The 25,661-nt window shown below is 47.7% G+C and overlaps 1 protein-coding gene across 3 annotated transcripts in view; it reads left to right on the top strand.

Moving 5' to 3' along the window:
* FAM114A2 (family with sequence similarity 114 member A2) overlaps positions 1-4,521 on the top strand; it is a 32,331-nt gene extending 27,810 nt beyond the window's left edge. For all 3 annotated transcript variants that reach the window (XM_032403572.1, XM_032403569.1, XM_032403570.1), the window contains 2 exons: positions 1,336-1,389; positions 3,196-4,521. In XM_032403572.1, the coding sequence (XP_032259463.1) occupies positions 1,336-1,389; positions 3,196-3,297 (156 nt within the window). In that variant the 3' untranslated portion in view covers positions 3,298-4,521. The remainder of the gene's footprint in view (positions 1-1,335; positions 1,390-3,195) is intronic.
* The last annotated feature ends 21,140 nt before the right edge of the window (positions 4,522-25,661 follow it).

The raw sequence follows: 25,661 nt of genomic DNA, 5'->3' as shown, positions 1-25,661 counted from the left end.
TGAAGGTGTATAAACTATAGAACATGATCAGAAACAAGTGACCATGAATTAGGATAAAATCAAGGGCTTTTTAAATGAGCAAATAAAAATCACTTTGTAGTAAAACCAAATTTCTAAGTACACAGAACAGATTGGTGATTGCCAGTGGTGGGGGAGTGAAGGATGGCCTAAATAGGTGAGGGGGATTAAAAGTTATAAACTTCCAGTTATAAATAAGTTATGGGGATGTAATGTACAGTGTAGTGATTATAGTTAGTAATTCTGTATTGCATATTTGAAAGTTGCTAAGAGAGTAGATCTTGAAACTTCTCATCACAAGAAAAATATTTTTGTAACTATGTATGGTGACACATGTTACCTAGACTTATTGTGATCATTTTATAGTTTACGTAGATACCAAATCTTGTATAGCTGAAACTAGTATGGTTTGTATGTTAATTATACCTCAATTTAAAAAAGTCACTTTGTAATAAGTATATAAGTGTCAGGTGTGGCAGCAAATTCTGGGCCCTTAAACTTATTTAAAAGTGTAGCCCAAATTAATTTTTTTTTTTTAAAGATTTTATTTATTTATTTGACAGAGAGAGACACAGCGAGAGAGGGAACACAAGCAGGGGGAGTGGGAGAGGGAGAAGCAGGCTTCCCGCGGAGCAGGGAGCCCGATGCGGGGCTGGATCCCAGGACCCTGGGATCATGACCTGAGCTGAAGGCAGATGCTTAACGACTGAGCCACCCAGTCGCCCCAAATTAATTTTTTTTTACTTTATGAGTTTAGATTATTCCTGTAAGGGATAATCCTGGAATTATCTCTTTTCCCCTTAATATTGTCTTTAAAAGAGCTTCTGGGATTCCTGAAGTTAATCTTCTGAGGCCAAATCTTTTCCATGTGTTTCATAAAAATACTTTAACCCAGCAAGTGAACTATAAAGTGCTAACACATGGGAGTTATAAATTTCCATGATTTATTTCCATGTTTTTCAAACAGCCCATCTTAAAAACCATTGAGTATTTTGAGCACATGTTCCATATCTGCATATTCCGTTTTAAAATTGTTCTAAAGTTTCGGGTCATGTGTATCATTTCTACCCCCCCTTCCAAAATGAAGATACTTTTTAAAGTCAATAAAAAACTATAAAGGAATACACTGTCAATTGGACAGCACAGGAGGATATAAAGAATGAAATTTAAAACACTTCCAGAGATGATATTTTGCTCTTTCTCAGTCCAGACCTTTTCTATACTTAAATTATGTGCGGGTGTGTGTGTGTGTATGTTTCAAAGTGGGATCACACTCTGCCTACTGGTGCTCACTTAACAGTGTGTCTTTTATTCTAGGTCAAAGAAAAGGCAGACATCCTTAATCCCCTAATCACTGCAGTATTTCTAGAGGTTAGTAGTTAATTGTTTGTAAGTCTCTAACTTTTAGGGTATTATGTATTATTAATGAGCTCGTCTTCAGTCTTTTTGTTTTTCACCAGATTGGTAGTTTAGTCATACTGATGCAGGTATGACCAAAATGGTGTGTAGTTGATGCAAATTCCCTGTTCATTATTACAAAGCGTAATGATGGAGCTGCTGCGTGAAGTGCAGACCAGCAGTAGGCTGTCAGTAGTTAGTACTATCCACTGGCAGCTGATGGACGACCCTTAGTAATGAAACACCTTCTGGAGACCATGGGTAAACTTGCAGGGCTGAAAATTACAAACAGGTGAACACTGCTTCTGAAAGGACTGAAGTTTATACAGGGGAGATTTGTTACAAAACAAGACTAAACATTTTGTTGTATCATTTCCTTGCCAAGAAATTTGCTTTGTTTTGTCAAAGGTACCTGTATTTATAGAATCCTCATCAATGTCCATTAGATCTAAGGAGGTAGGTGGTTTAAGTCCATGGAAAATGGGGATGTAAGAGGATCACATGATCGATTATATTGCCTCCTTGTGTGACACTTTCTGCATTCCATATTTTAAAAAACTCTGTCTTGTCAATTGTGCAGACAATTTAGATGTTTGGTGATATGTTTAAAATATATGTAAGTCAGAGGAGATAATTGGTTAGGTTTTAAATATGAATTGAAAAAAATTTTTAACTATTGGACTGTTACTTCTTTAGTTTTAAATTCTTTTAAAATTATCACCAAGGAAATGCCTTTAATTCCTTAACTGCACAGTTTCCCTTGAATATCAGGGTAATTGTTCTGATAATTAACACTTAGTGTTTTTAAAAGTCTGTGATTTGGTAGATGGCAGAGTGGTATAGTGAGAACTTTACAAACCAGGAGCCTCATCCTGTCCTGGATCTCCCCTTATTTGCTGTATGACCCCGGACTAGGCATTACCTTCTTGACAATCTCATTATCTTTATGTGCAATATAAGAGATTTAACTAGATGATCTCTGAGGTCTGTTTTGGTTGGAAAATTTGGCAGCAAATGTCACATGAAAGTTTAAATAGGAGTACATGCTATTGATAAATCCAAAAAAGGTAAAGTCACTTAATAGGTTTTTCTTATTGCTATTTGGATTTGGTTGTTCTTGATTATATATTTGAAACACTTTTGTCCTTGAAATTACATGTTTTTATCTTAATGTAATGAACTCTCTATTTTTCTTCTGGAAGATCAGAACTTGTTAGATATAAATGAAGTCTGGAAAACTCTGAGCATCGTGATTCCATGATGCTTCTCATAAATATGTCTGTTGTACCAGATAGAAATATATCTATACTTACCATCTTTGAAAGCAGTTTTCCTTGTTCGTATTTGTAGTCCCTGTCTTGTATTCACTAATTGTATTGAGTCCATGGAAGAAGAGCTGTCCTAATGGACTGAAAATCCTATTGATGTAAGATTCATAGCCTTCTAAAGTCCTTTGAGTAATTGACTAAAATGTTGTGACAGAACCTACCCATTTAGTAGAGGAATAAATAAGCTTCAAATGCCGAATTCGAGCAGGATGTCAAAGAACAGCTTCCATTTCTGATGGGCAAGTTGGACAAAAATGCTGATATTCTTTTTTGGTACTGTCATATCTTAAGAGCTAGATCGTTCTTTCCTCTCTAAATTTAACTAACATGCTTTTGTTTGCCAGGCTACAGATTCAGTTAGATTGTACAAGTTAATCTGTTTTTTTGTTGTCTTTTAGCATATTTTCTCTTTTAAGTGACTGTGATACTTTCTTTTTTTCAATCTTGACAGGCCTCAAACAGTGCTTCCTATATTCAGGATGCCTTTCAGCTGCTCTTACCTGTGCTGGAGATCTCTCTCATTGAGAATAAAACTGAATTGCCAGAGGCATGAGCTGCAGGCCCAGGGCCTTCGTTAGAACATTGAAGAACAGAGAAGATTCAACCCAAAACTTGTGACAGCCAAGAAATGCACTCTCTTTTGGGTACGCCTGAAGAAGTGAAGGAGAAAGGATTATTTTAGTATATAAAATTTAGGCAGGAGAGCAGGTTTAAATGAGGTTTGTTGCATTCGCTGCTTGGCTGAATTATTCAGGTCTTCACATTGCCTTTCCAAGTTGTTAGAATTATTAAATTATTTGAGAAGAAACTTTTATAGAAAGTTCAAGAATAATAGCTCTAGATAAAGGTTAATGGGATACTCAGGCAAAAATATTGGTCTTTCTTGGACATGATGCAAAACACTGTTTTGTTATGGTTCCATATGATTTTGTAGCCCACTGATATAATCGGTTGTTGGGGAAGCAAGAGAGAAACAACTTAATATAGTATTCTAGAATTCCTGTGCTTGATCTATTGATGCCATGACCTTTCTCCTTTCTGTAATAAAATCTGTGGCTTTAAGGAAACAGTATGTAGAAACTGTAATGATTACCTAAATTCTTTGGACTTGGTTAGAAAGTTTCATGTGCTCTTTCATTCTCAGTGAATATTTGGCATGGAGGAGAAACATCTGAAATGTACTCGAAGCCACATGAATTAACTACAGCAAAGTGCCCTTTGGCTTTAAATTGTTCTCCTACCCTAAGGTGACAAGTTTCAAGTTATAGTTGAACCCCACTCAGCTGGGTTCCAGACCAACAAGTGCAACTTAGAGAAACAGTTTCATGTTGGCAGGTATCCGAGTCTCTCCAGGATGTTTTTCATGCATACCTTATGTGCAGGATAAATTCTGTAATAGCCAGCTCCAAAGGAGTATTGGAGCTCTTTTAGTGATGGGGTTTTTGTTATTTGAATATTGTTGAAGGGGATTATAGTCCCATAGAAATCATTTATAACAGGATTTAACCTGAAAGACACAATATGTTTTTCCTTATTCTTTTTTGTTTTGTTTTAATGTATTCCTTAGCATGTTTATAAATATAACTTTTATCCTTTAAATCTTAAGCCTTCTTTTGCTCTCTTCAACAATGTAAGAGGCTAATAAGGTGTTATCTTCCGAAAAGTTGTTTGGTATCCACTCTTTTTAAAAAAAATTCTCCAACTTTGTGGTTGGAGGTAACTTTGTGAACTCTACCATGCATCTTCTAAAACCTTTAAATAAAATGTAGTAATTATGTCAATTGATCCTTTCACTTACTTTTCCAAACATTAGCCCCAATATCTTTTTCAGACCAAAGAAATAGCAAAGCAAAGCTCTAACAGTGATCTCAACACTATTTCTATGTAATTGCCTTATTTGGGGGTAGGGGGCAGTTTGTAAGAAGGAGGAAATAAATAGATTTGGGCTAAAAAGGTACCCCATTAGCACTAAAATGCTACTCTGCTTATATTCTAATATGATCAGAAAACTTTTTGAACATTTCTTTTTTAAGATAAATCTCACCCTTCCCAAAGTGAGTAATTCTGAATTTTCAGAGAAAACAGTTGCCTGTGGTTACTGAAGCTGGTGTAGCCAGTCTTGATTTGTTGCCTCAAGCCCAGTTGCTGGGTCTGAACCTGGTTTAGGAGCTGCTCACACTGCCTACCACCTGTTCAGACACTTGTACAATGGTGGTTTGCAGTTTTTACTTTTCAATCTAGAAACATAGCTAAGGTTTTTCTTTCTTTTTTTTATTTTTTATTTATTTATTATTTTTTTTAAGATTTTATTTATTTGACAGAGAGAGAGACAGCAAGAGAGGGAACACAAGCAAGGGGAGAGGGAGAGGGAGAAGCAGGCTTCCCGCGGAGCAGGGAGCCCGATGTGGGGCTCGATCCCAGGACCCTGGGATCATGACCCGAGCCGAAGGCAGACGCTCAACGACTGAGCCACATTTTTTATTATTTGACAGAGAGAGACATAGCGAGAGAGGGAAAACAAGCAGAGGGAGTGGGAGAGGGAGAAGCAGGCTTCCCGCGGAGCGGGGAGCCCAATGCGGGGCTCGATCCCAGGATCCTGGGATCATGACCTGAGCCGAAGGCAGACGCTTAACGACTGAGCCACCCAGGAGCCCCCAGGTTTTTCTTTCAAGAAGAGGGATATAGATATGGGGGACAGAACAGTGACTCTTTATGCACCTATCCAGATTGCAACCCTGAATATGACCAGTTTTAGATTAGATCTTACAAAAGGCAAATGTGACTCACTGCCTCTTTTTTCTTACTTATCCCCCTCGTCAGCTTCCCCCACCCACCCAAATGTCTTTTAATGGATTTAGGAGACCATCAGTGAAACAGTGATGAAAGGCCCAATTAATTCCAAGTACTATTGCCTACCTTTCACCTAAAATATAATGAAAAAGAACGAACGTTCCTTGATCGAGGAGAGAGAAAGATAAGAGCATAAAAATTTGTTGGCAGGTGAAAAGGTAAATTCAGGGGATACTTTGGAACTTACTGGATTATGGCGATGATTTTTGGATGGTGTGTGCTTCATCCTGTTTGGGTGGGTACAGGATGTAATTTCTTGATGATACCTCGTCTTTTGGTGCTATTTCTTTTTAAATTTTCTCATGTCTTTTACTGCTATGTCCTAGTATGTGCTACACTACCCCCCTTCCCAATTCACTTAACACCTTATTGGTAAAATGTTCAGTTATTACTGGGGTAAGATGCTTCTCTTTCTACTATTGGGATCTTTAAAGGCTGTGATTAAAAGAGACTTCATTAATTTGGTCTAAAAGAATAGAAACATCTACAAACTAATTCTTGTTTATTCTTTATATAATGCCTTGCAGATGTGTTAAGGGCAAGCTACTTGCTTTTGATAGGTTTTTTTAAGGCACAGACACCTAAATTCACAGGCTTGTGAAATGTGAATCTGCAATCCATGTAGCTGGCATTCACAGGAGTCTGAAATCAGTGTGATGCACAAATGTGGATTTTTCTAGGCCTATAATCAGGAAACAAGGCCTTGTCAGTCCTACCCCGAGTGAGGACCCTCTCTTCCATACGTGTTTTTATCTAAAGACCTATTTGAAGGAGAGATGTTTATAAATAGCTATTGATGTCATTATTTGAGAAATAGACATCTTTATTTCTAGATGTATTCTGAGTTTTAAGGGTGGGAATATTCTTCAGGTTGGAAAAACCCAGATTAAAACAGGGGGCCCTCAATAAGCATGATATTTCACAAATGTCAAAGATTGAAATGTCTTATGTCTTACCAATGTAATGTGATGTTCATTTTCATAAAAGACTTAAAATGAAGCATTTGAGAAATGAAGTTCTAAAAATAACAAACCTTCATTAATGTGTCATCAAGGTCTCTGGCTAATATATGAGGAGAATTTTGAAAACTTGCCCAGTGATACCACTTTGCAGCTGCACCCTGATATTCCACAAGCACCATGACTCATTTCCCCGTTTTACTTGCAGCCCGTGTTACCACTTTCTTGCTTGTGATTACATCATCTGGCCAAACTCCAAAGTCCCTTCATGTCTAACTATCACTTCCCCAATCAACTCTTTAGGAAATTTTTTAACAATTGAAATACCCTCTGAACTCTTTTGTCCTGTAAGCTCCTGCAGGTGCCCCTGTCTGAGCAATCTCTGCCTCGTAGCTGCGGAGCTCTCCAAGAAAGGAAGTGAGGCAGAGGCTCTGTTGAAATGAACTGTGGCTGAGCTGGATGGACAGGCCTCAAATCTAGTAATTGTTGGGTCAGTTCAGCTTGGCAAATGTTTGCCAAATGAATCCATCAAAACTCTCAAATCACTACTTTTGGTGGCTTGTGTCTTAAGAGACCAATTTTTGCCATTTATATAAAAGTGCAGAATGATCTATTGTTCATCAACTACCAGTAGTTAAAAAGAGGAAACTAACGTGTGGAGCAGCTTGAGGACCAGGCTCCACAGATCACACTTTTCTTTGTAATCGTCACAGCTGCTCTGCGGGGCTGGGCAGTGGCGCCCTAGTGTGTGGGCCTGCAGGATGGCGTAGAAGTTAGGAGCAAAGACAGACTCAGAAATGGACCTCAGCTCCCTCACATTCCAGCCTTGTGATCATGAGCAGGTGACTTAATCCCTTAAACTGCAGTTTTGTCATCTGTGAAATCGATCTCGAACAGCACTTGTATTATAATCCCTGATAGGATTAAATAAAATGATCTGTATGAAGTGCTTAGAAGAGCACCTGCCAAGTGGCAATATGTGCTTGATGCTTACTAGCCAGACACGGCTCTGAACGTTTTACATGGACTAATTTAATCCTCACAACTCCATGAGAGAGACGCTATTAGCATGCCCATTTACAGAAGAGAAAACTGAGGCACAGAGGTTAAATAACTTGCCTGGGATCGCATAGTCAACAAGTGGTAGAGTCAGGATGCAAACCCAGGCAGCGTGGCACCTGAGTTCGGCTTTTAGCTATGACATCACGCTGCCACCGTAACGACTATCAGCTCCTTTGTTACGATGGTTATGAAACAGTCCCAGAGGGCTCAGTGACTTGCCCGCATTTCACAACTCTGAGTGGCAGAGCCCCTGCAGTGTGAGCCCAGGTTGTCTGGCTCCCAAACTCACATTTGTTCTATTTTATTTTTTAAGGGGAAAGGCTTGGAGGTTCCTGTCTAGTGATAAATATCTGTAGGGGAGCATCTGGGCACATTATCCAAAGCCACTAGGAGTTGGCGTAGAAAGGATGGTGTGGTGACGAGTCATGTTTGCCACAGCAGGAACGAGATCTCCGTGAAGTAAGAGCATCTGTATCAATTAGCAATCAAGAAGGAGAGAGGAGTACACGAATGTTCGTAGCAGCCTTATCTGTAACAGCCCCAAACGACACCATGCGGATAGCCTTCGTGGGTGAGTGTTTAGACGGTGGTACATCCACACCATGGGTAACTACTCAGACATTAAAAGGAATAAACTATTGATTCATGCAGGAACTTGGGTGAATCTCAAGGGAATTATGCTGAATAAAACAATCCCCAAAGGTTACATACTATATATTCCATTCATATAACATTGAAATGACAGATTTATGGAAATGGAGACCAATTAATAGTTGCCAGGGGTGAGGAATGGGGATGGGGGAGGAGATAGGTTAAGTGTGGCTTTAAAAGGGCACTAGGAGGGATTCTTGTGGTGATGGAGTACCTTAACTGTGGTGGACACACGGACCTACTTGTGTGATAAAGTGTACAGAATTTTAAATGCGCGAGTGCGCGCACACACACACAGACAAATGAGTATAAGAAAAACTGAAGAATCTGAACAACATATTGTATTGTTGTCAATATCCCAATTGTAAAATTTAATTTTAGTTTTACAAGATGTTACCATTGGGGGAAATTGGGTAAACGATATGCAGGATCTCTCTGTTATAATTGCATGTAAATCTACAATTATCTCAATAACTATTACAATTAAAAATAGAGGGAGGGGTGCCTCGGTGGTGTAGTCAGTTAAGTGTCTGACTCTTGATTTCGGCTCAGGTCGTGATCTCAGGGTGCTGGGATCCAGCTCTGCGTTGGGCTCCACACTCAGCATGGAGTTTGCTTAGGATTTTCTCTCTCTTCTCCCTTTGCCCTTCTCCCCCGCTCAAATAAATAAATAAATAAATAAATCTTGGAGGGGGGAGGAAGGAGAGAGCTTTGTGCCAAGGGAGTCAAGGAGTCCAAAAATCTTGTCCACTGTCTGGATTTAACAAAGATCTAGGGGCCTCTTATGTGAACGTCCCTATCGCAGACACTTGGAAGCAAGGATGTTGGCAAATGTGGCTCTGTCAGGCTCCTCTCCATAAGCAGGCACTTTGGTAGCAGGTTTTAGGCTGCCCTAAAGGCCAAGGTGGAAGAGAAATATCAAGATCCAAAGTGAGAGGAGAGAGAACACACAGTAGCAACAATCACAGATAAATACTGCTGAGGTTTTTTTCCTTCTGCATTTCTAAGTCTTCAGGATCAGAGGAGGGGACCTTTGGAGTGGTTCTTGGGTCTCCTGTATCATCAGGGTTTGCGTGGCTTACAAAGGGGGCTGCTCAGATGGAATTGGATGAGGGAACATTGCCACCTAGTGTGACAACCCCTCGGTTGTCAGTGGCCATTTAAAATCCACTTTCAGCTTGTCATCCTTTCCCTGCTCATCTCTCTCCCTGAGAAGGCAGAATAGCAAAATGTTTAAGGGCAAGGGTGAAGCTCTGCAGCTAGACAGCCTCAGTTCATGTCCCCTCTCTACCTCTTCCTGGCTGGAGGACGTGGGGAGTTGGTCCACCTCACTGTACCTTGGTTTCATGATCTGTCCAATGGAGATGGCAGCTGCCTCACGGGGTTGAATAAGGTAACAAACACATGTGCTGGGCACAGAGCCTGGCCATGGCAATCACTCCATACATGTTAGTTCGATGATGACTCTAAGATGTCAGGCTCCAAAACTTCTTCATATTCTGCAAGCCAGAATTCCTTCCTTCCTTCCTTCCTTCCTTCCTCCCTCCCTTCCTCCCTCCCTCCCTCCCTTCCTTCCTTCCCCTCTCCCTCCCTCCCTCCCTTCTGAGCAAGCAAGGTGGGGGAAGGGGACTGGGGGGAGGGGCACAGGGAGAGGAAGACTCCACGTGCAACATGGGGCTCAATCTCACGACCCTGAGATCACAACCCGAGCTGAAATCAAAGAGTTGGATGCCCCAAGCCAGATTTGTTTCTGTATTCATGGTGAGACTCTGGGGCCTCTTGGAGGCTGAGAGCAGAGAAACTGGGCTTCTTGTCTTAGTCCTTTGGCATTTCTTTGGGTCTCCGTTTTCTTACCCATAAAATGGGAATAATAACATCTGCCTGTGTTTGCCTCATGGCATCTTGTACACGTGTTAAGATAATGTATATGATAGCACTTTAAGGAAAACATAAGGCCTAGAATGTTAAAAGATATTGTGGAGTAAAAGCTTACTACTCTGAGCCTGTGTGGTGTAAGCAGCATCTAGCCCTCGGAGCGAGGATTGCTGTGGAGCAGAGTACCGGTGCAGCATCTACTCCCCTTCTACCAGCCCCGCCCCCCAGGCCATCCCCACCGGGGTCACGTGTCCTAGTCACAGAATCCCAAGTTTCTGGTTTGGGAGTGTGAGACCCAACAGCAGGAGTGGAGTATGGTTGTGGGGTGACGAAAACCCGTGACCAGCTTCGTTCTAGCCACCCCTACCAGTGTGAACCTGCTAGATTCTGCCTATTTCCTTCATCCTGGAGTCAAAATTGTGGGTTGGGCTTCATTTCTCCACCGTACCCCCATCCGCTTTGTGACTAATGAGCTCCGCTTAGAGAGTTACTTTCGAGTATGGTAGGAAGGGGTCTGAATCCTGAACATCTGGAGCATCTGGAGGCCCAGCGATATTCCTCTGCATACTGGGTTTCTCTTAGGGCTTTTTCTTGGTACTCCCCCACCCAAGGCATGATTGCTCACATTTCCAGTGACCAGTGCCCATCATATGTCAGCTCTTGCATAGACAAGTCATCTCTGGGTGCCTGGGTGGCTCAGTCGTTAAGCACCTGCCTTCGGCTCAGGTCATGATCCCAGGGTCCTGGGATCGAGCCCCACGTCGGGCTCCCTGCTCCGCGGGAAGCCTGCTTCTCCCTCTCCCACTCCCCCTGCTTGTGTTCCTTCTCTCTCTGCATCTCTCTTTTTCTGTGTCAAATAAATAAATAAAAACTTAAAAAAAAAAGAAGACAAGTCATCTACACAGTAAAAGTAGCCAACTTCTGGCCAGTCCTTGCCAGTCAATGCAGGCAAAGTCAGATGGTGTCTGCTGAGAACTGTACCACCTTCCATTTGTAAAGAACTTCCACATAAGTATTTTCACTCCCATTTTAAGATGAGGCATTTGAGGTCTGAGGGAGTCAAGAGGAGTGTCCAAAGTCAATCAGTTTGTAGGTGGCTCTGCTGGAATGTGCTCCTTGTGGGTCTTCTCTAGAGCCCGCTTAGGTTCCCAGAGAGAGTAGAATCTCACACAGCCAGATGAAAGCCTCATCCTACTGGGTCAGGCAGGCGCCTCCCAGCCGACCGAAAAAAGATCTGGAGGTGTGAGGGCTTTCCTAACGCCCTGGTAAGCCCTAGCTAGGCTCTGCCTTCTCCATCCAGGGGAAAGGCTGACGCTGGTGTGAGTGGTGATGGCCTTGATCGTGGCTGGAGAGCATCGGGCTGCCGCTCCGGAGGTGTTCCTCGCTTGTGCGTCACCTGCCTTCCTGTAGCACCGTGCGAGGCCACAGACTCGGGGGTCAAATTGATCTGGGTTCAAATTCTGCCGAAGCGACTTCCAGCTGTCTTCCTTGGGCGATGTACCTTCTAAGCCCAACTTCCTTGCCTGAAAAAGGGAATCAAATAAGCACATTCCTTGTAGGGATGTTTTGGGTTTGCCCAGGGCTGGCTACTTAATTTGCAAAATGAAAATGCAGGTCTCTTTGTTCAAAAAGCAAGAATAAAGCTTATCCCCTTCTTCCACAGTCCCTTTCTTGGCCTGTCGTGGTGTTTTTTTATGTGCTAGCGTGCTTCCTCAGGCACAGGGGTACTTTCTGGGTGAGTGCAGATCCTTGCAGGTGCCTGGGATCCCACCCCGAGACTTAAGTGCCCTGGGCCGTGTGTAAGCCAGGGCTCCAAGCCCCCAGCACATATTTCACTGTCCTATCAGACTTTACTTACCAAAGCTAAATTCAAGATAAAATTATTGAGCATTTCAAGGTGGTGACCACAGAGCATTCAACCCCCAAATGTAGCCCTTTCTGAGTGTGGGCCTTATGTGACTTCATTGATGGCCTGCCCCTGAAGCTACCCCTCAACATGCTTGTAAGCATTTAGCACAGCCTCAAGCCCATAGTGAGGACTCAGCAAATGGTCAGTAGAAAAACCCACAGCTTTGCTCCCCGGTCACCTCAGGAATCCCACAGCTCAAGCTTTCACAGGAGCTTTGCACCTGCAACCTGCTTATGGGAGAGTCAGGGAAGGTATTATGATCACCTTTGTAGAAATGGGGAAACTGAGGCCCAGAGAGGCGATAAGACTTGGCGATGCTCACCCTCTAATTAGTTTCAGAGTCAGAAGCCAGTGGTAATCTCTAGACTCTGAGCCAATACTGAGCTTCTCAAGTTCAGCGTCCACTCTGGGCCTCCTGACATTACCTGGGCATCGTGAGTGGTGATAGTTCACCCAGCAAATGCGGGGAGTGCAAACCCCTGCCCCTCCCCCTTCCATAGCTCCCTGAAACTGCTCAATACCAATCTCTTCCAAAAAAGCCTTCCCTGCCAAGGACCTCCCCATAGGACTTTTTCTTGCATGTGCTCATTCACCCCAAATTCGATCGTATGCAATATAGTTTATTTCCTGTGCTTTTAATATTACCAAACATTATGAGCATGTTTCTGGCTTATTGAATATTTTTAACCTTATTTAAAATAGCTCCATTTTAAGGAAGCTCCATAATTTATTTGACCAATCCCCAATTATTAGACACTCAGGTTGTTTCTAATTATTTGTCAATTACTGAAAGGCAATGTATGAAGTTCTAAACTGGGGACAATCATCGTACCTGGCTCATGGGCCATTGTGAAGATTAAATAAATACAGGAATAGCACTTAAGAAATGAAACAAATAAGGACTATGCATGTGTTAATACTATTCTGTTAGCTTTATTACTTTGATAATGCTAGAATTGATACCATTTTACACACATCCTTGAACATGTACGTGATAATTTCCTAGAAGTTGCATTATGGAGTCTGAGGGGAGGGCGTTTCAAGGCTGGCATGGAATGCATCCACGATTTATGGAGGGTGTGCCCTGTAGCTGGCAGGGAGACCAAAGGGGCAACGGGGGTGGTAGGATTGAGCCCCAGCCTTTGGCTGGAAACATTTGTCATGATCTGACTGTGATGCCTGAGGACACTTAGACAACCCATCTGTCCACCTCAGGGCTGAAAACAGGAAGGTGTAGGGAGTGTAAACCCGACCCAGAAAGGCTCGCTAGCCTAGCACAGACAGAGAAGTTTGCCCTCCACTACCAGAACATTAAGTGGATATTTTTCAGTGTTCTCTTCCTTGGTTCCTGTTATGGTTCCCTGGATGCAAGGGAGTGGAGATGAAATTGGATGGGACCACTGAGTCTTAAGTAATCAGGGATCTGTGATATTAGGCTGTCACTTCAGGTCAGCACTGAGTAGAGGAGCAAGGGAGGATTAACAGCTGCCTTGGTGGTCTGTCTGCCCCCAGATATCTCCTGTCAACTGTCTTCCATCATGGGTTTCTGGCTTTGTAACTTAAAAGGATGTCCCTTGTACAACACAGTTACCCAGGGAAGAAGGTATTTCATGGAATGGTAGAATCACAGGATTCCAGAGATGAAAGGGAATGAATCCCATCGGTATTCTCCTAGAGCAGAAATTCTCAGATACTCGTTTGTGAGTCAGAATCCTACATCAGAATCACCTGGGAGCTTATTAAAACGTAGATTCCTGGGCCCACACTCAGAGTTTAATTCAGTGCGTCTTGAGTGGACTCTGCCCCTTTAAGAATCCCCCCTCCCGGTCATTCATGCTGATGCAGGGGAGCTACACTTTGAGGAACTCTGTTCTATAATATCCCAAGCAAGTTGGTTGCCTCTAGTGTTGGGGAGCTTACCACCTCAGGAGACAGCCTATTCCATTTTAGAACAGATCTAACTATAAGAAAGTTCTGCTATGTGGAGCTGGAATCCTCCTCTATAAATTCCAGCCACTGGCCCACACCACCAGGGCCATGCAGAGAGAGTCCAGTTCCTCTAGCTTTCCATGGGCGGGCAGACTTGATAATTCTGCGACCCTGAGAGTCTGTGAGTCAAGGTCGTGTTGGCAGAGAGCACCTATGCTTCGGAGTTGGCTGGGCTTTGAGAAGCTCATTTCCCCTTCTTGCTGGATTGGATGCCTCCTTCCAAATCCAGGAGCGAGCAGACTCCCTGGGGAGGGAGGAGGAAGGGCATCGTTGGGCGGGTCAAGGGCTGTGAGAGCAATTCCTGCAGTTGGGGGGTGGTGGGAGCTGAGCAGAGGCCTGGCCAGAGGTGGTGCCGGCAGTTCCAGGACCTGGCTCCTGTCCGGCTCTGCATCTAACCCCCCAGCGGATTCTGAGCAGGTCCTTGTCGCCCCCAACCCCTCCCAGCGGGGGAGGCACAGTTCTCACACCTGCACAACCACCCTTTCCCGTCTTCCCATTCTGAGGTCCCATTTTCAAAGCCTGGCTCACTCGGATCTGGCCTCCTCTTTGCTGGTTCTATAATATCCCAAGCAAGTTGGTTGCCTCTAGTGTTTTTTGGCTGGGGCAGTTTTATGGCTGGGGCAGCAGGAGGAGCATGGCTCGTGTTCTTAGGAGAGAATGACAAGACCAAGGCTGAGAAGGGGCGCACCAGGCTCATGCAGCCGACTGGCTCTGGTTGGCGCAGGGCAGGGCTGGGGGCATGAAGCCTGGAGGGCTGGGCCTCAGCGGCGGGTGTCCCTGCTCTGCTACGGGTGTCGAGGGCTGTGGGTCCCCGAGCCGGGGCTGTGGGCCTTGCCGAGGGAGACAGTAGGAAAACAAGGACGGTCTGTGGATTGTCAAAGGGTCCCTCTTCTGCACGCACCCTGGGTCTTCACCTGACCCCATTTCCTTCTTTCGTCAGGAGTGATGTGAGGGTTGAGGCAAAGAGAACTCTATGCCTGTGAGCACGGACTCTGTGCGTTCTTGGGGCATGGCTCTCACTTCCCTGGGCCTCCGTTTCCTCATCTGTCCACTGGGCTAACAGTGCTGACCTCACGGGGCTGATGTGCTCATCCTGGAAGGTGATGTCCCTCATCACCTTCTGTAAAGCCTTGCATGCCGGGTGGAGGCTGGCCGCTCTTCTTCTATTTGTTCTCAGGTTGGCGTGACGGAAGCACGAGATCTCCATCAGGATGGCTTCTGTGCTAACGTGTGAGCGTCTGGCCTCCTGCCTACTTGGGATTTTTTTCTCTGTATCCTGGTCACCTGGTTAAGGAGGCCGGGGCTGGGGGTGTGACAGGGAAAGGGGCCAGCTCGGCAGGAAACTCTCCCCAGAGTCGCGAGAGGTCTGGCTAGTCTTTGCGCAGAGAGGAAACAACTCTCAGGAAACCTGGGCGCACAGACCAGCAGTACGGGGGCCAGAGGCCACACCAGCTGCCGGCAGAGATGGCCCGGGGGGAGCTTCCGCGCTCAATGCTGTATGCACATAGCTCACTCAGGGACACTCGCCATGCGTGCCTTCCCACAGCCCACGGGGGCCCCAACGGCTGCCCCCAGCCTATGCAGTGCTTCGTAGGGGCTCCAGGTCTTTCCTGAGGAAGTGCATATGTATAGAGCCACCAGCCAGTGTGAGGGGGGAGCTGGGAGAGTTCCTTCATGGACAGTCATGCCCTACTTGGTTGGGGAAGGACCCTGGACCGGGAGGAAGTAATCTGAGATTCTACCCCCACCACGGCGCCGACTTCCTCGTATCTTTATAGAGATGCCCTTTCCTTCTGTGGATCTCGGTTTCCTTCTCTGTACAATGGGTCCATCACCCCTTCCCCACCCGGTTCTGAAAATGGCAGCAGGGTTCAAGTGGAAGAATAGATGCAAACGTGCTTTGAGAAAGCTGAACAAACTGCGTGTGCAGGAAGGAGGAGGGGGGCCGGGAGAGGAGGACATGGGGAGAAGCAGACTCAGACACTTTCAGGTCACACAAGCAAACTAGCCTCCCCCCACCCCCCCGGGAGCCTGTTTTCTCTCCACCATCCCCTCCAGGGTTGGCAAAGATGCTGACAGAGAGAAGGGGCAGCAGAAGGAGAAGGGGACTGTGAAGAGTAAGCCATGTGAGGGTTAGCAGCAGAAGGTGGAGCAGGATGGTGAGGCCGGGGTACCCTCACTGGGTCAGAGCCTGCCCAGGTCACAGCCACCAGACCGTGTGGAGGCTCTCTGGGGTGACTCCTGTCCAGATTTAAGCTGCTGCTGGCAGGCACATGTCAGGTCTTGGTCTGCTCAGGGAGAAGAGGACCCGGGGATGAAGCTGTTGACCAACTGTGAAGAGACTTCAGTGCTGTGTGAATGGACCAGTCAACATCAAGGGGCCGTATGTGTGGATTCAAAACCCACCTATATAAATTACTGAGGAGGGCTGAGAGGCCTGGGGAAAGGGACTGTGTGGGCTTCATAGGGTGACACTGTCCCTGTCCCTGGACTGAGCAACTCTGCTCCTGATTCCACTCCAGCCTCACTTTAGCTGGTCAGGGAAACAAAATCATTTGTCTAAGTCCTATGTCTAAATCCTGCGTCTGAGCAAAGGGGGATATTAAGCATTCCCGATTAATATCCCCCTTTTCCCCTGAAATTGACCTTCTGAAAAAACTTCTCTTTGAAGTTGGTGAAGAAGAGATAAATTGATTCAGCTGCCTTCTGCCTCGGGCAGCTCTTGGAGAAGTCCCAAAGTAGGAAAAGTTAGAGGCTAAACCATCATTTCTCTGCGGCTTCTCTCCCCTCCCCTCCCCCTCGTAGCCTCTCAGTGCCCGGGGATCTTTCCTTTTCCCATGCTTGCTGGAAAGAATCTGAGAGCAACCACTTATAGTTTAAGGTCAGAGATTTTAGAAGCTAGTGTCAGAATTTGGACGAAAATCTCTGTCTCCCCATTGCGATGTCCTCTTCACTGGTCTTTCCTGCACAAGGTTGAATTTGTTGCCCATCCCGGCTCCTCAGCGCACCTTATGACTCATCTCGTTTGGCACCTGGCGCATATTCCACACCTCGCTGAGGGTCTGGAGGAGGGGGAGATCCTCTGAGGGCAGTGAGGGCTCCAGACACTGTGGACCCCTGGCCCAGCCACAGGACCCCCACATTGGCATCATGTCTCCCTGGCAGGAGGACAAAGGCAGTGAGCATGACAGCAGCAACAGTGATGAGGACCCACCCAAAATGCCTGTAAGAGGCACCAACCGGACTGTCGTCTTGGACTCAAGCACCCAAAGCACCAGGGAAACTGAGTCCTGAGGGGGAAGGGACTTGCCAGAGGTCACACTGAGAGAGAGCAGGGTTGGTCCTCAGGGCTGCTAAATCCCAGGGCAGAAATGAACTCACTGGGGAGGTTCTGACTGAGGGCTGATGTCACCCCAGAGTGCCAGAGAGGGTGCCCAATGTCAGACAGGTGTCAGAGCAGGGCTAGACCTCGGACAGGGTCTCTGGACTCCTAGCACAGTGCTCCCTCTACTGCCCTAAAAAGGCTGAGTTCGAGTTCCTGGCCTTGAGCCCCAGGCATTATGCAGGAGACAAGGAAAGAAAATGCCCCCTCTGTCTCCAGAAGGAAGCTTCAGTTCTCTGAAGCAGAAGCCATAGGACCCTGCGTGAGGGGGCACCTGGGTGGTTCAGCCAGTTAAGGGGCTGCCTTCGGCTGGGGTCATGATCTTGGGGTCCTGGGATTGAGCCCCATGTCGGCTCCTTGCTCAGTGGGGAGTCTGCTTCTCCCTCTCCCTCTGTCCCTCCCCACAACTTGTGTTCTCTCTCTCTCAAATAAAATAAAATAAAAAGAATCCTGCATGAGAAGGCAGGGATTAGCATGGGCTGTGAGGAGATGGAAAGCTCTCTGAGTCCTAAAAAATCTGCAAGAGAGGGTCACAGGCGTGGAGGGATGCGGGTGTTTCACCTGGAGTGGAGAGGGAAGTGGAAACAGGGATTAGCAATTGAATTCTGGAGAAATTCAAGGTGTGAAAGAAACAGGATCTGAGGTCAGGGCTTGGGACCCCCATGACCTGCCCTGGAGTGCCCACATGCTCTGGCCACACAGCTCCTGCTACTTGCCTTCTGTGTCATCTCCTTGGCAAGGTCTGACTTGTCTTTTCCTGTCACGCAGAACCAGCAGGGGATCTCCATTAAAAAGAAGAAATGCATCCATTAACTGGAGGAACTGGCTGACAGGGGAGCCAGGAGCTGGAGCCCAGGAGAGACGCGAGGAAGGGCAGCGAAGGAGGAATGTCACAAAATGGAATTGTCCGCTCAGACCAGTAAAGCCTTTCTTGTTCATCTTTGTCATTTCATTTAGATCATTTTTGACATAAGTGTCCTCACAGCAATAAAATCCTAGTATTTTTTGAGCACCTACCATACCAGAGTCATGGTGCTCGGTGCTCTTCTCAATTATTTAATGTAATCCTCCAAACAACCCAAGAGGTCCATAGCATTATCATTCTAAATTACTGACAAGGACCCAGGTCTAGAGAATTTAAGAATCTTGCCCAGAGTCAACATAGCTGTGGGGTGGGTGGGGCGGGAGGAGGGGTTCAAAGGCGAGTCTTTGACAATAGTGCCTTTCCACAGGTGAAACACATGAAAGCCCCGACCTCATCCACTTAAAGGTTCCCTGCGTCGCCCTCAGGGCGCTCCGCGGCCCCATCAACCTAACACAAATGAGCTATAACTAGATCAGGGCGTCTTGGAGTGAACTCGGCTTGACCAGAATCCTGAGGCATAAGCAGGGAGGAGAGTGGGATAGAAGGATACATCCTGGCCCCAGGGGCAGGAGATGGGGATTGGTTCCCAGCCTTGACACGGAGCAGATGGGAGACCTTGAGCACATCTCTTACTGCCTCTGTGGTTTAGTTTCTGCATCTGTAGAAACTCATGAAAGAGAACGGTTTTGATTTCCAGGGTGTTTGGCTCCATCTTCTGGTCAGTTCTTACCACTGCAGCTTTTTGCAGGGTTGGGATCCACCATGGACAACAGGTAATTTTGAGGCTTCTGGGAAACTTCTGGGCACTGTGGGGGCTGAGGGCAGAGTAGGGCAGAGTAGAGATGGGATGTTAGAGGCCCTGGAGTCTTACCCCAGCAAAGTACAGAAGGGGAAACTAAAGCCTGGGAAGAGGCAGGGACCCACTCCAGGCCACACACATAGGTTCCAGATCTCCTGACAACCACATTCCCTGGCCTCCCCTCTGCCCAGCTGCTCCCCTCTTGCCAAGATGTCCATCCCAGCTGGTCACTTCTCCCCTTTCTCCTGAGATGGAGCCACCTGCTTAATAAGTGCGCTGCCCTGTCCACCTGCTGCCAAGACGCCCCACTCTCTCCTGGTCCGAGCTCCAGCCCTGACTACGTGGGGTGGTCCCTCCACCTCTCTGAGCCTGGGCTTTCCTGAGGGACTGGGGACATGGAAGGAAGAGGGAGGTGGAGACATGCATTCTCCTCCAGCCCTGCTTCTCTTCCAGTCTAGCCTTCTGCACCTCAGTTTCCCCAACTGATACACAACCAATCAGCGCCCCCCCCCCCCCCGGCAAGATGGTTGAGAAGATGAAACAGGTAGGTGGTGTGCAGGTGCATTGTGAATTCTTGAGCCCTCTGTTAAAGTATTACATTTCCAGATGTGTCTGGGTCCCCCTCAAGCCACATAGGTTCCCACATGTTGACTGGAACCCAGTTAGCCCGAAGGCTGAGGGAGATGCGTGGAGAGCTGGAGAAATCTGAAAGGTGTGGATACAGAGGCAATACTTAATCTTCCAGCCCCGCCTGGGGAGGACCCGAGGTGGCCATTCTTCTAATCTTCTGGCTTCGGTATCTGGGGCCTCTTGGCAGAGTCTAGAGGTGAACTCTCTCCTCTTACCCAGATCCCACTCATTTCTGGAAGATGAGTGAGTACAAGTCTGAGAGAATATCTTGGAGGCTCTCCTGCTGATCCAGAATCCAGTCTTTAAACGCCCAGGAGATGTAATGGGGGAGGCAGAGGAGGATCATTTTGCCCCTGTGTCTTCTCTTCCCTTGTTTGGACATCAGATCCATGGCCTCTCGTGGAAGTGAGCGAGGCCCAGAGAAGCAGCTTGAAGAGGCTGCAACCCTTCCTTGCTTGGGTCTTGAGCTCCCAGGGCAGTCATGATTCTGTTTGAATTTCTGAGGGTTGGAGAAACAGGAGGTGATCATCTGGGATCATCCAGAGTAGCGTGGCTGGCTTTTCTTGAATGGCCCCAAAGGTGTGGGTCATTGCCTTTCCTAGAAAGCCCTGTTCCTGCTAAGGCAGCTCTTTGAAAAGTCCTGCTCTGTGTTTCCAGGGGGTGGGGGTGGTTCTGAGGCCACATGCATCAGAGTCCCCTGGGGTGAGTTGCTGCATCAGACCTGAGGCAGGCCTGGGAATCTGCCTCTACAGCAGTCTCTGCAAGCTTCAGGAACCATCTGTCCCCCTCTGTTGCATTGGGATCGACAGCCCCCCACTCCCCCCCCCGCCACTGCCCTGGAGACCGTTCCACCAAATGTTTCTGAAAGAATGTGGTTTTTTCTTTACTCAATATTCTGCTCCTTTGTCACTTGCCATATTCTTCCCTCTTATTCCCGGTCTCCATGCCTGTTTTGTAAATAGAACACCATAGGATTTGGGGGAGGGGGTAGAAGTATTCTTAACGGAATACCTTATCCAACTCATTTTATAGATAGGGTACCTGAGACCCAGAGATGGGAGCGTCCTGCTCCGGGTCAGAGAGCTGTTCCATGAGAGCTGGTAGGAGATGCTCATCTCTCTGCGCAGCTCTATTCTGCTGTCCAAGCTGCACTGCAGAATGAATGCCCATCCCAGACCCCTTCTTCGATGAAGTCATTGGAGTATCGTCACATGACTCTCCCTGGTCAGAACTGATGGGACCAGGAGCAGTCATCGATCCTCTGAGTTGGCCCCGTTGGCTTTTCTCTTGAAAGAAACTTGTTGCTGTGGTTCCCTGATGCTTTAAGCACTGGGGCTAAGAGGTCAAGTAGATTCCAGAGCTGGGGTGGCAATTTGTGTGCATGCTGGGGAGCAGGTAGAGAAGGATGACCTACAGAGAGAAATGGACCAGGTGTGGGCGATTGTGCAATGAGAGAGAGGGAGAGAGAGAGCCTCAGAGAGTGAAAGAGATTGGAATAAAGGACAGAGAGACCTACAAACACACCAGAGGAGACACACACACACACACACACACACACACACACACACACACACACACCCCAGAGATGGAAAGAGCCTGAAGGATATAAAGGCAGAGAGACACACAGAGACACAGAGGGAGAGAGTGGGAAGGAGATCAGAGAGAGAGAGAGAGAGAGAGATAGGTTTAGAGAGACAGAGATAATGAAGGAGAAAAAGTCAGACAGAGACCGCATCCCTGCCCTGGCATCGGGTATTACTCCAGTTTTTCTCAAGGTTGAGCTGACCTCCCTGCCCTTGTCTTCCCCGAGATACTGCTGGATCTTCCCCCAGCCACCTGTACACTTGAGCGAACTTCAGTGAGTCTCTGCTTCTTGGAAGAACCGATTCCCAAGCAAGCCTGGAGGAGGCTTTGGGGAGGGGGAGAGGGGGCCCGCAGACCTGCCTGAGAAGCACGTGTTGCAAGCTGGGGAAGCAAACGCTCCATTCTGCTCAACAGACTATCTGTCCCTTCTAGTTACCTCCAGGACCTGGAGATGACTCTATTCCTCGGCAAACGTCCACAGAGCTGCCAGCTCCCAGTGGCTGGCAGGTCTCCGGCCGGCGGAGCGGACTCCCTGCTCCCCTGGAGCCGAGTTAATGAGGCCCCGGCTGTGCTGCCTGGCACCTCCAGCCCGACTTCACCTGCTGCTCTGTCCTCCTTGGGACTGTCCCCGCTGTCCTCTGCTCAGGCCAAGCCCCACTCACTGTTCTCCTCCTCCAGGAAGCCATCCTCACGAGCGACCCCACAGCACACACAGATCCTTTCCTTTCTAAACTTCCTTAGTACCTCTTGTCTCTCTTGTCCTTTCGTGCGACGGCTCCATGATTATGTAGCATAAGGGGCTGTTATACTAGGTTGTAAGTCCGTCGGGCTTGCCATGTGAGAGGAAAAGGAAATCACTAAATTCATATTGCTTCAGATAACAAGAGCCCTTCGTGATGTAGACCGCCGTGTGGATTCTGTGACTCTTCCAGGCGCTATTCTAAGCACTCATGATCTAGCAACTGGTTCTTATGGCCGCGTACAGAACAGGAACCTGAGGGAGGGAGGTTGTCACTTGCTAGAGGTCATGTCTATGGTCAAAGACAGAGGACAAAGGAGATTTCGTGGCAGATTCCTTCCCCTCCCACTCGGCTGGCCAATGCCGAACCATCCACCACTGGAATCTTGTCCTGTGACCTTAAGGCCGTGAACCTATAAAATCCAGGTATTTTTTGGCAGAAGGCGAGCCAAGGAAGAAGGACGGAAGCCCTCTCAGACCACCCTAAACGACCTCCTTGAGCCAGAACATCTGCAAGACCAGCACCTTCCCATTTTCTAAGTGCATCCTATGGAATGCTAATTTGTTGGGATATTAAATAAGAGTTACTAAAAAAAAAAAAGGTAAGTGTGGGAAGCACTAGGTTAAACGGTTGTCTGTGCAGCATGACTTCTCAGAGCCTTAACATGCTGGGGTGCACTGCAGGTCTTGAAGAAGGGGAGGAATGTGCTGTATTCACTAGGCAAATTTGACCACGGATTTTATTCTTATCAATCACCTCTCAAATCAGGCTTCCATGGACACTTCTTTGTGAGATGCTGCCCGAACCCACTAGATAACCGTGTCACCACTGACTACAGTTACTCACGTTTTCAGGGCTTCCTGCCCTTCATTTGCATTTGGTGGCCTTGCCTGCAGTGGTTTCTCAGGTAGGCAAGACACACTGACCCAGATGACCCATCTTCTCCTTCCCCCAGGACTGTAGGATGCCCTGTCACTGAGTAGCTGCATTTACAGGGTCAGGAGCATGGGGCGGCTGGCTCTCTTTGCTTGACCTTGCTTGACCTCACTCCCTTGACCTTACTCACTCATCCTTTTAGAAAACGTTTCTAGCCTCTCCAAGGGGCTAGTCCGTGGCAGGCTCCCTGCGGGAATCACAACCCCCCCTGGCTTGGGGTCTGTTTGGGTGGGTCAGGTGGACACAGGGAAGAGGAATGGGGCAGGGGGCGGTGGGCCTGCAGAGGAGGGACAGTTCACTTTCAGCTGGGGATGGGATGCGGTGGGGTGCCAGTAGGCGACCCAGGGAAGGTCCACCCAGAGCTAAGCCTAGAAGGGTGACAAGAGGTGATGGGCAGAGCTTGTGGCTGAGAGTGGGCAGCAACAGATCAACCCCTGCCAGGGGCCCTGACTCCCTCCACCGCTCTCTGGCTGTGGTGAGTGGTCAAGCCTGCAGGAATGGCTGCACTGGGGCTCCTTTGAGCATCAGGATCCCAGGCTGGCAGGTGCTCTCCTGTGCTCTCCCTCTCCGTGGCTAACCCTTTGCAAACTTGTGAGGGAGGAAGCATCTGCGTCTGGGACGCCAGGGGGCAGGGGCTGTGTTTGTCGTGTTCTCACTGTATTCCCAACATCTGCGGTGGGACCCACGGACTTTCACTCCCTTCTCCGAGCCCTTGTCTTCCTGCTCTGCTTTCTGTGTATCTAGCCCCTTGTTCTGGAACCTGTCCACAGGTCTACTGAAGAGTGAGCCATTCTAGAAGCAGTTTTATGTTCACAAGGCACTCTTGAAAAGCAAAGAGACTTGAAAGTTCACAAGTGAAGTTCCATAGAATCGGCGTCCTGGGACATCAGAGTCAGCCGAGAATGGAGAGAGGCAGGTGGCAGCCTAAACGGTGGAGGTCCGGCGCTGGGACAAAGGGCCAGACCTGGAGCCGAGGGCGACTCTGATGTCAGTGTTTCTAAGGGACGTGGTAAATCATCTATCAGTTGTGTGCTAGAAGGCACACAGATTCTGGAGTCCAGGTTGCTTCAGGTCCCCGCCCCACTGTGGACTGTGTGAGCTTCGTTAGGATTTAGGGCCTCTGGTTCCTTCCCCACAGAACGGTGGAATCATCTGTCCAAAGGGATTATTGCATTAAATGAGGCAAGGCTTGTTGAAATCCTGTGTTCGTTAACCAGCTGCTGGCCCACAAGCAAAACGACCACTCCATGATGCTCTGGACCTGGGCCTTTGATTGTAGGTTCTCACTGGGTTTGGGTCCCTGCTTGCTTCCCCATTCTTTTTTATGTTGCTCTGGAACCTGCTTCCTTCTAACACTTCCCTCCTCACACTGGCTTTTAATATTTCCCCTGGAGCCCTTCTCTTCAGCAAGAGAGCCTTTCAGATCCCCTTACGTGCATTGCATCCAGCAATCTGAGACTTGGCTTCCACATCTGTAGGATGGCTACACCATCGGCTTGTGCCCCACGGGGAGGCTCAGGATAAATGAGAGGAGGTGTGTATACATTACACATGCTCAGTAAGTGGCTGGTGTTTCGGACCCCGTTGCCCTGCTCCACACCCAGCTGATACTATTTCTCACAGCAGGGGTTAGAGAAGGCTTCTTGGACCCCGTGAGACTTGAGATGGGCTTTGAAGGACAGGAGAACTTTCACAAAGATGCACGAGGGGCCATGAGATTGGATGGGGCAGAGGGAGGTTGGAGACAGAGGAGACAAGTGGCAAGTCTCAAGATTTGTTCAGGGCACAGAGAGGAGGCCATGCTGGCCTGAGTTGTTGGTTTCTTGAGGAAACCTGAGGGAGATAAACCTGCAAGAATAGGGTGGGACCCTGGAGTCATAAAAGGTAGAGTTGGAGGGGGCCACGCAGGTCACGCGGCCCAGTCTCCCCCCCCGCAGTGGGAATGCAGATGTAGCACTCGGTGGTAATGAGAGCCTGGTCTGAGGCTCAACTCTGCTGTGTGTTCTTGAGTAAATTCTACATCATCTCTGATCTGGATTACTCCTCTGGGTCAGGGAAATACAAATTCCTACCGTACCTACTGAAGGGGAGCAGAATATGCCACCCCTGAATATGCCCCTTTGGCATACGGATTATCTTGAATTAAAATTCAATCACACTACTCTGTGATTGTCACGAGGATTTAGTGAGCCTTGGGCTGAGGATTCACTAAGACATGCTGGGCAAGCGGCTCCCTTCTCTATGGGCCTTGCTTTTACTGTCTGTGAATGGACATCCCACCTGCCTCTGGGAGGCTGTGAGTCTAGCCAGGATACTGGTCCCCGGGAGGGGAGAGGAGGGTGGCTTGGGAGGGCCTCAGGGAAATGAAGTTGCTGTTGTTCTAGGCTTAACCAGGATTCTGCCCCTCTCTCCCCACTGGCTTCTCAGAAAGGACCAGCCTAGTGAGGTGGCTGCTGTGGGTCCCAAAGCTGGGATTCTCTGTCCCTTTCTCTTGCTGAGATGGGTTACACAGCTCTCAGGTGATGAGCTCTCGCTCTGGTTGAGTGTTGGGCTCATCTGTCCTGCGCACCCGGTCCCCCCCCACCCCCCGGCATCCGGACCGTTCCTGGTTGGAGGGGCCTGAGGGAGCCATCCCTGCTCTTCCTCTTCCCCTGGACACCTGTCTCCATCCCCATCCTGACTCCAT

This window comes from Phoca vitulina, unplaced genomic scaffold (genome assembly GCF_004348235.1).
Source record: "Phoca vitulina isolate PV1807 unplaced genomic scaffold, GSC_HSeal_1.0 scaffold6, whole genome shotgun sequence".
Taxonomy (NCBI): domain Eukaryota; kingdom Metazoa; phylum Chordata; class Mammalia; order Carnivora; family Phocidae; genus Phoca; species Phoca vitulina.
Note: the sequence above shows the minus strand (reverse complement) of the source record. Positions and strands in the feature narration are given on the sequence as shown.